Here is a 12,155-nt window from a genome sequence, read left to right as displayed (position 1 = left end):
CTGGAGATAACAATGGAGAAATGTATGGTGGAGTCCTTAGAAGTTATATAATTCCTTACATATTTGCAAAAGCTTTAACCCATGCAACATTACAGCATATAAACTGCTGTTTCTGCTTAATTTAAATGACATGTTGACTTTGGTCATACTTGTTTCCATGATTTCTTAACCTGTGGCTGTTCTAAGAATGTAGGCCTGTGGGAAAAGGTAGCCAGCTATGACAATGCAAAAGCATCCCTGGTTCATTAGACAAAGTGAGGCACTTGGATTCTTCCCCCAGAAATTTGCAATAACCAGTGTAATTCACTGAAAGCTGAAATCCACCACCTCATGCATGACATTGACATTATTAATGGATTTGATGTTATTTTTGCACTTATATTTAAAATGAGTGGTTTAATGTAAACTTGGTTTACTGCTCTGAAAATTTAAATGTATGCTTTCAGAGTTTAAAACCAATGTCACAAACCTTACATAATAGCCAAACATAAAATATACAATACCTGATTTCACAACAAGAAGTAGACTTATGTTGAATCATTTTTAAACTTTATTTTGAGTTGAAATCAATTTAACATGCAAAGGAAAAATTACTAGTAACTTGTGTCAGCAATTGCAAATAATAGCTGGTTATAATTAAGTGACTTGTCAGCTGTTTGGCTGAGTGCTGGCACTTGTGGAAAGCCCTTTATGTGTACCGTTTTATACAAAAAGTTGCTTAAAATTCCACTATTCTTTAATAATTTCTTATTAGCCCAACTATAATACTCTTAAATAAAGTCTTACATGACTTATCATTAATAAAAGTTTTCACAGCTTACCCAAAATCCCTTTTCATGCAGCCTGTAGCTGTTTCAAAGCTTATTGTTCACTTTAAAGCTTGTTGAAATAGCATCTACAGTCCGCATAGGCTCTTTATCAGATGATAGTCTTAATCTGTTGCACAGGGATTAAATTAAATCTGGAGCCTAATGTAGGAACAAGTGACACAAGTAAATATTGATAGTAATGACAATGGCATTTCAGCACTTAGCTGTTGTTTGTCTATAATTAGCTCAACATTCACACCACTCTCCAAAATTGTTTCACCATCTGGCTGGAGCAGACTCACACTTAGACTTGTGGCTTCATCTAATTTGTTTTATTATGCACACTGTGACTCTTGCTTGAAGACTTAATTTTACTTGTGTGCCCTTAAACCATAAAGACTTGTCTTATGTTTGTTTTTTGCAGCGTTTTCAAAGTGATCAATATCAAACCCTGCCATGACATGGTATAAAACAGCTGATTTCCCACACATCCAAAAGTCATGCTTCGGGATAAAGCAATGTCATTATATAACTAAGAAACAGTGTGTCCAAATTTGACTATAGCTCTAATAGGCCTATGATGCATGTTTCATAATCTTGTCTGTCTATACATACTTCAGCAGCATGAAAAGTTAAGAAACTTTACTCAAAATAAAGCCTTATTTGACTTTATTTGCCTACGTGGCTGCTGCAGCCATGTACTGGCTTAAAAGAAGTAACTTTTTTACTTTTTTAATCACTTTATCAAACGATTTCAAGGATGATCCTATGTTTACAGGGTTTGTCATACTGCATGAGTGGTGTTTTTGAGTGTAAACAGTTTTACACTTTGTGGAGAAACTAAAGAGTTGCCCACATCAACATTTTTGTGCATGTAGGTGCAGCTTAATGTACGTTTTCTTCAGCTTAGAAGAAATATAGGTTCTTCTTTTTTCTTGTCTTTGTGGATAAATAGACACTTTACATAAGAGTTAACACTGTTCAAGACAAAAAGAAACACGCTTTAAAAATCATAATTCCGCCCTGAATTGTACACAGGCATGTCCTCTGAAGTTGTGTCTTATAAAACAGGACAAATGTATCCTAATTTACATACAAAAACGTTCAGCACATGCTGTCAGCCGCGTGCAGTTCCTGTTCTCCACACACAGCCACACCATCCACACGTGCTGTAGTTACCAGGTGAGGAGGGATCTACGCATTTACCAGCCAACCAGCGCTGAGAACACTGCTGATTGGTCCAAACTTTTAGCCAATCAGAAAAGATAGAACGTCTCTCCAGCCAGTCGCAGGTCCGCAGCGTTTCAGCACGTGTAGATCGAGTTGAGTACTTTCGAACAGGTTGTACGTAAGTTGTACGTAAACATGAGCTCGGATAGAGAAGGCACAGTGGGCCTGGCCGTTAACTGGATAACAGGGGAAACCGCAACGTTGGCATACGTGAGGTTACAAAGATAGCTGCTAGCTTCGTTTAAGTCAGTGCTGTGAATGTTTAACATTAAATACGTGCCTTTTTGAAACGTCGTTTTTCCTCTTTATTTTTTTAAATAGTTTTGGGTAGTATTCTGCTCCTTCTGAAAGGTAAGAGCTCGCGTATTTCCATTTTCCCTGTAGAACTGGCTTCTTTCAACGTTTTGTTGATTAAAATTGTTCTGTGTTTAATTGCATATGTAGTCTTTACACTTTTAGCCAGTTGACTTTGACATCTATCTATCTATGACAACTAATACTACTATAGAAACATGGAAATGGCATGTATGTTATGTTCTAGACAGATACTGATATTTACACACTGATATATTTTGTGAGTGTCTTTTATATTTTAAGTTATTTAGTATGGTGGGTTACCTTGGTTGTTTCACCTAATAAGGAAATGTGCCCGCCCATCTCAGCAAATTTGTCATTAATATGTTTATTTTCTACCTTACTCGAAGTACAGAAAGTCTTCTTTGAGCTATAATAAGTATTATTTATTTCATATAATGACACTTTTTGCTGTTGTGCCACCTGACATAGGGTTGCACCACCCAATATTTGCTACTCATTTCAAATTAAACAGGCCAATATTTTTGTTTTATTATTATTTGAGAAGCAACTATAAACCATCCCTTGGCCATAAAGATCAACTGGACTTAAAAAGATGATAAACAGAAGGGGTTGACTGATATTGGTTTTTCAGGGCCAATACCTATTGTTAGTTGTTCATGACACAGATAACCAATATTTGGAATCAATATGCTTTTATTAGAACGTACAAAATTAACTTTATGTAGCAAAATTAAAATTGTATGATAAAAAAAAACAGCACAAAGCAATACAGTAGAAACAGGCAAAAAGGAGGTGATGCCATATGCTCTCTGTGTAAGTAGCACTCAGTATTAAATGTTGATTGGCTAAAATCATGTGACATTTAGCCAATCAGATTGTGTTGTATACAGGACATTTGGTGAGACTGTGGAGTGTGAAATTAAAGCCAGAGGGCAAAACAAACTTTGCATTGGAACCAAAAAAGTGCACTTTTGATTAACTGACTTAATCAAAAAGTGCAAATGCCAAAACTGTAAAGGCTAAATATCGGCCTCAGTTATGAGTTGGGCTGATAATCAATCCCTGATAAATTTTCCTACCATCTGTTTTTGTCTCTTCATTTCAAAATAAAAGTCCCATTATTATGGTCACACCACCCTGACATATATGAAATAATAACGTATAATTGTGTAACATTACGACACATGAAGCAAATACTCAGAACTATTTCTTGAGTGAACCACTGGGCGGAGTGACACAGTGCAGCAGCCATGCCTGGAGTGTAGTTCCAGCTTTGCATTTAGCTTTAAAACATCTCCGTCTCGTAATGTTCCATGATTATTTTATAGCGTGGTGAAGGTGCAGGTCACAACTTGTCCACGAGAGTGTTTGGAGTTGTTGGATTGTGTATTTGATGAGTTTGATGAGGGAAAGCCAGAATACCGTCTGCTTACATTGAGTTGGCACAGCAGGTCCGAACTTGGCAGCGGCCGATCTAAAAACAGCTTGCACCGACAACTGAAGGTAACGAACCTATTACTAAGACTATAGGGATTATGGCAATTGACGAATTTGCCAAAATGTTGAAGTATCCCTTTAAAGGCCATTTTAACAGTGTGTTCCTTTTACTTGGCTGGTTGCCCTACCTGTCATCTTTACGGTTTCAGATACCAAATTATAAAACAAATGATTTTATCCAAATTAACTGTAAATATATCCAAACAAGGTAGGCTTTGAAGAACAAATTGACATATGCAGTTAATTGTTTTTTTTTTTTTGCAAAAGGAAATAATGGATTCAGACACAACTAGAAAAGCACTCGGAGAGCGCAGACCTTTGCCATTAGCCCTATCTCCCAATAGTACAGAATCCCTCAAAAAAAATCCTGGATCCAGATGGTGATCCGGATCACTCCCAAAATCTAATCAGTTCTTCCTTGTGCCATTTCTGACATTTCCTGAAAATTTCATCAAAATCCATCCACAACTTTTTGAGTTATGTTTCTAACAAACTAACTAACAAACCCACTCGATCACATAACCTCCTTGGCGGAGGTAAGAATGTGCATGTCATGTCATTGACCCCAAACGTTGCTACAAAGATTTTTCATGGGACAACAATAGTTTTATTGTGGTAGTGCTGTTATGAAATCAAGAGTCAAAACTTTCTCTTTCAAACCATTCATGGACAAACTTTTATTCCATGAATAGTTTTAGTTTTAAAACAGAACCGTTTCTGTAAAATGGATCAAAATCATTTATTTTTGAATAAATAAATAAATAACAAGCTTTAAAATGACTTCAAATCTTAATCCAGAAAGCAGCTGAAAGCCGAGGTTATAGGAGATAGCAGCAGATGTACACAAAACTGTCCTTAGTTGACCCATGTGGTTTCCTCTGTCTGGAGCAATGAGTCCATGTGCACTAAGCCACACGTACTGTGTGGTTTTGCCTGAGTTGACTTGCATGCCAATAGACAAAGGGTAAAGCAGGTCTTGGTGTGCTTTCTGGCTCTGTAATGGTGTATCAACATGTTTTATGTACTTTGTTCTGCTTGTCTCCCTTGTTTTTTATACCTGCTGGGACTCGGTGAAACATTACAGCTATTGGCATCAAGTGCTCTTGTAATTTGTTCTGCCTGATAAGGACAAAGAAAATTTGTTTTGGTTCTTTTTGTGGCCATTGAGTTCTTTTGGACGGTTGCACCAAGTAAATGGGAAATCACTGTCTGCTTTGTTTGAATTTGATATTACAGGCAATCTTTCTGTGCCATTCATGTGATCTGTGTGTCAATATATATGTTTGTCCAGCCCCATGGCAGTCTTTTATTAAACTAGTGTCACATTGCATCACGTTATTAAGGGGAAAAAACACCTCAGGAAATAAATACTTAAGTAAATTATTTGCTTAAGCCAACTTGAGAACATCAACAGGTCTCTTTAACACTGCTGCCTTTCTGCAGTTTCATTTTTTAAAAGCCTTACTGAATGGTTATCTCTATGTGCCAAATGTTCTACTCATTTTATTATGTTGGACTTAAAATCTTCCTGTCTGTCTCCACAGATGAATTCACTGGGCAGTTCCTCCAAATGGCCATCATATGACTCGATCCCCTCCACCTCAAGCTTTCTCCACAGTGAGAATGAGCAGACTGAGGATGAGGCCGAGGCTGACGTCTTCTCAGAGGGAGAGGGGGACAATGTGGGGACAAGAAAGTCCCCCTCAGAGATAACACTTCAAAGAAGTTATCTTCATTTCCCAGTTCATTCAGATCACCTGAGGTCTAACAACCAATCAGAGTGCTGCAGTGACAAAACTCCACATCCCATCTCCGCCTCGTGTCCTGGAGCTGCCATGCTAGGATCAAATTCAGTGACACCAGGCGACTTGGCCTTCGCACAGAAAGTGAGCACCTAAAAACTGACTCCAGATGTTTGTTCCAATACTTGTATCACCCATATTGAAATAATCATGCTGGTTATTTTCCTTACTTCTTTAGTGTGCAGATTTGCGTAGGTTTATCCATCCGTTGCTTGAGCTTTTACATGGACTACAGGCTGGCCGATTTGAAAAAGGTGAGTGCTTGAAAACACTGAACTCAACTGACATTTATTCTTAGTTAAAATGTGTGCTATCATGTATCAAAACAATATCGGCACCTCATCTGGCTTCATAGTTGGCTATTATATTCATATTTTGGCAGGTTTATCAAGTTTCCAGCAGAGTGTAGCCATGGACAGACTGCAGAAGATTCTTGGGATACTACAGAGGCCTGAAATGGGGTAAGACTATCACTATTAACAAGCTTGAAACAAAAATAAAGACACTTTTAGTGTCATCAGTGCCTGGCAGTTTCACTGACATCTGTTCCTGTTTTTTTCTGCAGTGAGAAACACCTTCACAACTTGCTTCAGATTGAGATGATGCTGAAAATTTGGTTCCCTCACGTGGCATCTCGGTCCACACATAGATCAAGTCAGACCACCCCTCCAAGACTCCACCAACGCTGGCGAAAAAATCAGCTCCATATGCCTGTTAAGGTGGGCTTTGTGCTTAATTTGATCTTTGTTACTATTTGACAGTGCCTTTATGGGGGGAAGTGATCAAGTTGAGGACTTTGCAGTGCAGAAATGCAAAATAAAATGCTAGATTTTCTCTTAAGTGTACCCGTGCCTATGAAATGCTTTCCCTGACTACCCGAGGGCACCACATATAGTCAACATTTTCAAAAAAAGTAGTTGAAATCTCTCATTAAAAAGCTTTCTCTTGATTTTCTGACTAGGCTTGATAGATTTACCAATTTCTTATTTCAATGTAAGCTAACTCTGCTTGTTGTTCTTAAAACTTTAGGTTCGTATTTTTATTTTCTTGCACTTTGATGTTTGTTCTATCTTTGCATCATTATTTACAAGATTAACTACTTTTTATCCCCTTTTATTCCCTAAAACTAATGTGTAGATTTTATTTTATTTTATTTACTTGCACTGAGTCAGGGAGACAGTGGTGACGTCAGTGTATGGCGAGCGGTATGGATCACTCTTGTGGTGTGGCCAAGTTGTCGGCCAAGACGGGGCAAGATTTTTGTCGTATAGTCTGACATGGTTCTGTCGTGAACAACCCAAAAAAATCGTGTAGTCTGAGCTGGCCTTTAAACCTATCTCCCATTTTGTAGGATATGGCTGTAATGTCAGTAATGATGGCAGCAACATGTGAAGAATCAGCAATGATAACCAGGATTAGAACAATGCAATATTAGCATTAGTTCAACGGTAATGAAATAAAGAGAACTATTATTAATAATTGTAGCAGTTTTTGCTCTAAGAATCAAATGAACTGTTCTAGTAATGATAATAGACGTAAGATGATGTTGGTCAATTAGGCATCCATGTGAAATATTGATAAATAAAACTTCTGATCCTAGCACGGGGTGCATGCCCCCACCCCCATGGTCCCTGTCCCTCTACAGTTGTCCTGTCTTATTAAAGTAAAAAGCCTAAAAAATAACCTAAAGATAATTCAAGGTTTTATTTGAAGTTGTAGAGGTGGTAAACATTATGAAAACAACACAATTTTAGCATTAATTAGGAAAGGATGATAAGAATTTAAATAAAATAAATAGCATTATTAGATATTTATTTGCCATTTATAAACTGTGCTTTAAATGCTTTGTGGATGCATTAGTAAAGCATTAATAAATTTGTATTCCTTGTTTGTAAAGAATTATTAATTCATTTATGATATTTATAACCACAACCATGCATGCTTTGTTTTATGCATTAGTAAAACAAGTGTAGCCTACCCTAACTATTCCCCTTTAAAAAAAGATTTATTTGGGGGCTTTTCGTGCCTTTATTCAATAGGAGGAGGACAGTGGATAGAGCCCGAAACGGGAGAGAGTGGGGAGAGACATGCGGCAAAGGGCCAGAGGCCAGGTTCGAACCCGGGCCGCTGTAGACCGCTAGGCCATCTGCGCACCCGACTATGCCCTTTACTAATGCTCAAAATAGTATGGATCAAAAATGCATCCATGATTGCATTTATGCAAATATAATGAAGAAAAATGACATATAAACTGAGTTAAGTATTTACTAATGCTTCTCCAATGCTTTATAGTGTGTATCTATTATTTCAAAAGTGTTTCTATAGAGCAGTGGTTCTCAACATGGGGGTTGGGACCCCTTAGAGGGTCATGAGAGACTGAGAGGGGGTCACCAGATGCCTTCTAAAGAAAACATTTAAATGCAATACTAAAGCCAACAATATTAAAAGATGAATAATGACAAAAATCTGATGGAGTATAGAAATAAACATGGGTACACTTAAATGGTAATGTCAAAGTATAATAAACTGATGATCGTGAAAGTTAACAAAGTTAATATTAATGATAGCCATAGAATTACGGTGCTTTTTCATGTAGTGTTTTAAAGTGGATCTAGTTCTTGCATCTCTTGTACTGTAGGGGCTGGGAGCTCCATAATTTTTATAGTGTTGTACTTTAGGGGGTAGGGGACAAGTCAAAAATGTTATATTGTGAATAAGTTTTTCATGGAGCTTGTTTATAAGAGGGTTAGAGGTGTCAACTTAAGACCTTGGTTTCTCATGGATGTTATTTTTGGTTTTATTTTTCCATTCCAGAAGAGAAAACTGAGCTGGACCGACTCTGACTTCTCTGGCACAGTCATAACCAAGCACAAACACCAAAGGCACGGAAAAGACGAGAGCTGCCAGGCAACGACTCCACTCCAAACGATTTCCACATCTTTACCTGGATCATCTTTAAAACTGAAAACTCCAGAAGCAGAAGAAACTCTTGAAGCAGCCGGCAGCGGATGTAAAGCTGGACACGAGTTCTCAGACGGCTTTGGTACTCCAAGACGGCAGCCCTATTTATGCCTCAAGAGGGAAAGTGAGAATCTGAGAACGCCTGAGACTTCTCTGAGCTCTCCTTGTGGCTGTCCAGCAGCGCAGGACAGCTCAGTGTCCTCAAGCAACATCATTTCTGCATCTGACTCACCTTAGCCTGGCCTTAGCTGACCTCGCTAATACAAGCAGCTGCCAGCAGAAGTAACTGCAGAGGGCGTGTGTGATTACATAAGCATAAAGCTATGAACAGTGTCAGTGTGTATTGACTCAATGCAAGGCATGAGACAGCAGGAGAGGAGGGGACAGAACACAGTGAGACACTTGTTCACCCCTAAATATCCAGTGTTTGTTTTACATCACACCATAGTTATTGCACTACATTATGAGTACCACTTTTATATATTTTGGTTTCTACCATGTTAAAAGATATACTCTACAAAAATGTGTTAAAGCTACTGTGCTTGTTTTCATATCACAACAGCAATACTACAGTATTTCCCAGCTAATGAAGAAAAAGTACCTATTTACTGTACTTCAATTTCAGTGTTTAAAATACTCTGAACTGAGTTTTTTAGTTTCCTTTTTCTGGATTTTGAAAGAAAAAAACTCCTAATTTTAGTCTAAACAATTGTTACTGTAGCCCTTGTACAGGTACAGAAATATTCTGTTATAACCACAGATGATTAAAAAGTAATTTAATAGGGTTGGAAAAATGTTAAAGCAGCTAATCATTAACATATATTAGAGCACAGGCATGTGGCAGCTGCAAATTTGTGCCAAAAGAACCATTATGCACTATCATGCGCACCTTACTTCACTGTCACTACTTTATTTATCACTTGATAACATCTTTTTTTTTATATAAATACAGTAGAATTAGTTTCACTTAAAAAAAAATCCTGCACAGGAAAAACTGATATGATATGAGAGGAAATATGAAATGCTTGGCTTGATTGCAATGTATAATAATATATCCCTTACACTAGATATGAGTGAACTTCTTATGGAAGGAGCCTATGCATATTTGAAACATGTAAGAGAGCTTCTGATGACCTGATGAGAAAACGTTACACATTTTTTTGGAATACAAGTGTTATTTATTACAGATTTTTTAAAAGGAAAGTCTGTTCTGCTTGTTATCAGGCTGATTGTTTACACTGAAAGCTCCAAATGTCAAGTGTCACAATGAGGGTAAAAACAGCTCCTGTGTCTCATTTAAAAAAGTATTTGTATCAATGTCATGCGGTTTAAATTTTTTTTATCACTGAAAGTGCTTTGTTATTTATAGAGAGAATATCATGGAGATATGGTTAACAGAGCTATTCCCATTCCTGCTTTCTTTTTAATGGCATTTTTTACCTTGATAGTTCGAGCTTTAATATGAGATATCATTCATGTTGAATGGCGTTTCATCTCTGGTTTGTCACCAGTCAGCCTTACTCCTATGAGATACATAAAGTTAACCATAAATATGCCTGAAGTTACTAGATAATGATACAAAAAAGCACAATATAACTAACCGCGGTAAAGTCATCTTAACACATAATTTCATTTCCTTCTGTGTAGATCCTCTAAGGCTTCATGGTTGACAAGTGTTGAACTGTTAGGTAAGGAGCAGTCTACTTCAGTGTTTCTGTGAATAACATGCAGCATCCTATTGCGCAGGTTTTGCTATGCTGGATTATATGTTTTCATCTGTGAAATCTGAGAAAAACTCAAAGTAGAGATAATCTATTGTAAATCTTTGATTGTTTTTTTATTAATATTCTTTTGTTAAAGGCTCTTTCTGTCTTTCTCGTGTTGAAGTTGTCATTTCTGATTGTTGACTGGGAAAAGCACATTTTTATATATTAAAAACGTGGTTCACAAAATACATTTTAGTTTCTTTATTTCTTCTGGGAAAACACCCACAGACCAAACTTTTTGTAGTGGGTTGGTTAATTTACATTTAATGTTTCTTGCTATTAATGCATTTGACATTACATTTTTTCATGCTTTATTATTTATAGTTAACAAATTCTGTGAACTAAAGGTATCTACTCCTTCTAATCCACCTTTTTTTAAATAGCACACTCTAAAAACATTTACAATAACATCTAAAGTGCATTAGATTGGATCCGTTTGATTACTGCCAGACCTGATAAATCAAGAAATTACTTAGAACCTGTCTGACAAAGTGAAGTAGGCTAAGAGATCTCAAAAAGCAACACATCATGTTTCCATCTAAAAAAATTCAAGAAGTAACAGCTATCAGTCTGGAAAGGGTTACAAAGCCAATTCTAAGGCTTTGGGACTCCAGCAAACTACCCTGAGAGCCATTGTCCACAAATGGAGAAAACCTGGAACAGTGCCCTACAAAAATTACTCCAAGAGCACACTGACCACTCTTCAAGGATGTCACAAAATAACCCAGAACAACATCTAAAGACCTGCAGGCCTCACTTGACTCAAGTCAGTGTTAATGATTAAACAATAAGAAAGAGACTGGGCAAAAATGGCATCCATGGTAGAGTTACAAGGTCAAAACCACTGACCAAAAAGAACACAAAGGCTCAACTAACACTGGCCAAAAGACATCTTGACTACCCCAACACTTTTGGGAAAAAAAATCTGTGGTGTGATGAGACAAAAATTGAACTTTTTGGAAGGTGTGTGCCCCGTTACATTTTGCATAAAACTAACAGCATTTCATAAGAAGAACATCATACCAGCAGTAAAACATGGTGGTCCTAGTGTGATGGTCTGGGCCTGCTTTGCTATTACAGGACCTGGATTACTTGCTGTGATTGATGAACCATGAATTCTGCTCTCTGCCAGAAAATCCTGGAGGATCAGTTTATGACCTCAAGCTCAACTCACTTGGGTTATGCAGGACAATGATCCAAAACACACCAGCAAGTTCACCTCTGAATGGCTGGAAAAAAAAAAAAAGATTTTAGAGTGGCCTGATCTGATTGAGATGCTGTGGCATGACCTTAAACAGGCCATTCATGCTCATAAACCCTCCAATGTGGCTGAATTTAAACAATTCTGCAGAGGAGTGGGCTAAAATTCCGCCACAGTGAAAGACGCATTGCCAGTTATCACAAACGCTTGCATGCAGTTGTTTCCGCCAAGGGTGGAACAACCAGTTATTATGTTTAGAGGCGATTACTTTTCCACATAGGGCCAGGCAGATTTGGATTACTTTTTTCCCCTTAATAAACTAAATCATCATTTTTTCACTGCACACTGCAAGGCAGCAGCCTCAGTCACAATGACTCTGTTTTAGCTGTCAGCACTTAGTAAAAAAAAAAAAAAAACATCATTTGAAGCTAAAATTAAATTGCTTTTTCCAGATAGAGCAAAACATGTTTGGATGGCTTTTTTCCCCTTAATAAATTAAATCATCATTTAAAGACTGCCTTTTGTTTCTACCCTTCTTACCCGTTTCTAATATTAAAATGTTTGATGATCT

General features: G+C 37.3%; 1 protein-coding gene across 1 annotated transcript; it reads left to right on the top strand.

Annotated features, from left to right (window-relative positions):
- Positions 1-2,163: 2,163 nt before the first annotated feature.
- On the top strand, positions 2,164-10,571 carry ciarta (circadian associated repressor of transcription a). Its single transcript, XM_041809390.1, has 6 exons — positions 2,164-2,390; positions 5,399-5,740; positions 5,835-5,910; positions 6,039-6,117; positions 6,222-6,375; positions 8,471-10,571. The coding sequence occupies exons 2-6, from the start codon at positions 5,399-5,401 to the stop codon at positions 8,852-8,854; spliced, it is 1,035 nt and encodes a 344-aa protein (XP_041665324.1). The 5' UTR covers positions 2,164-2,390; the 3' UTR covers positions 8,855-10,571.
- Positions 10,572-12,155: the final 1,584 nt, after the last annotated feature.

The sequence above is a fragment of the Cheilinus undulatus genome, linkage group 16, assembly GCF_018320785.1.
Source record: "Cheilinus undulatus linkage group 16, ASM1832078v1, whole genome shotgun sequence".
NCBI lineage: Eukaryota > Metazoa > Chordata > Actinopteri > Labriformes > Labridae > Cheilinus > Cheilinus undulatus.
The sequence above is the reverse complement of the archived record's forward strand: the minus strand, read 5'-3'. Positions and strand labels throughout refer to the sequence as shown.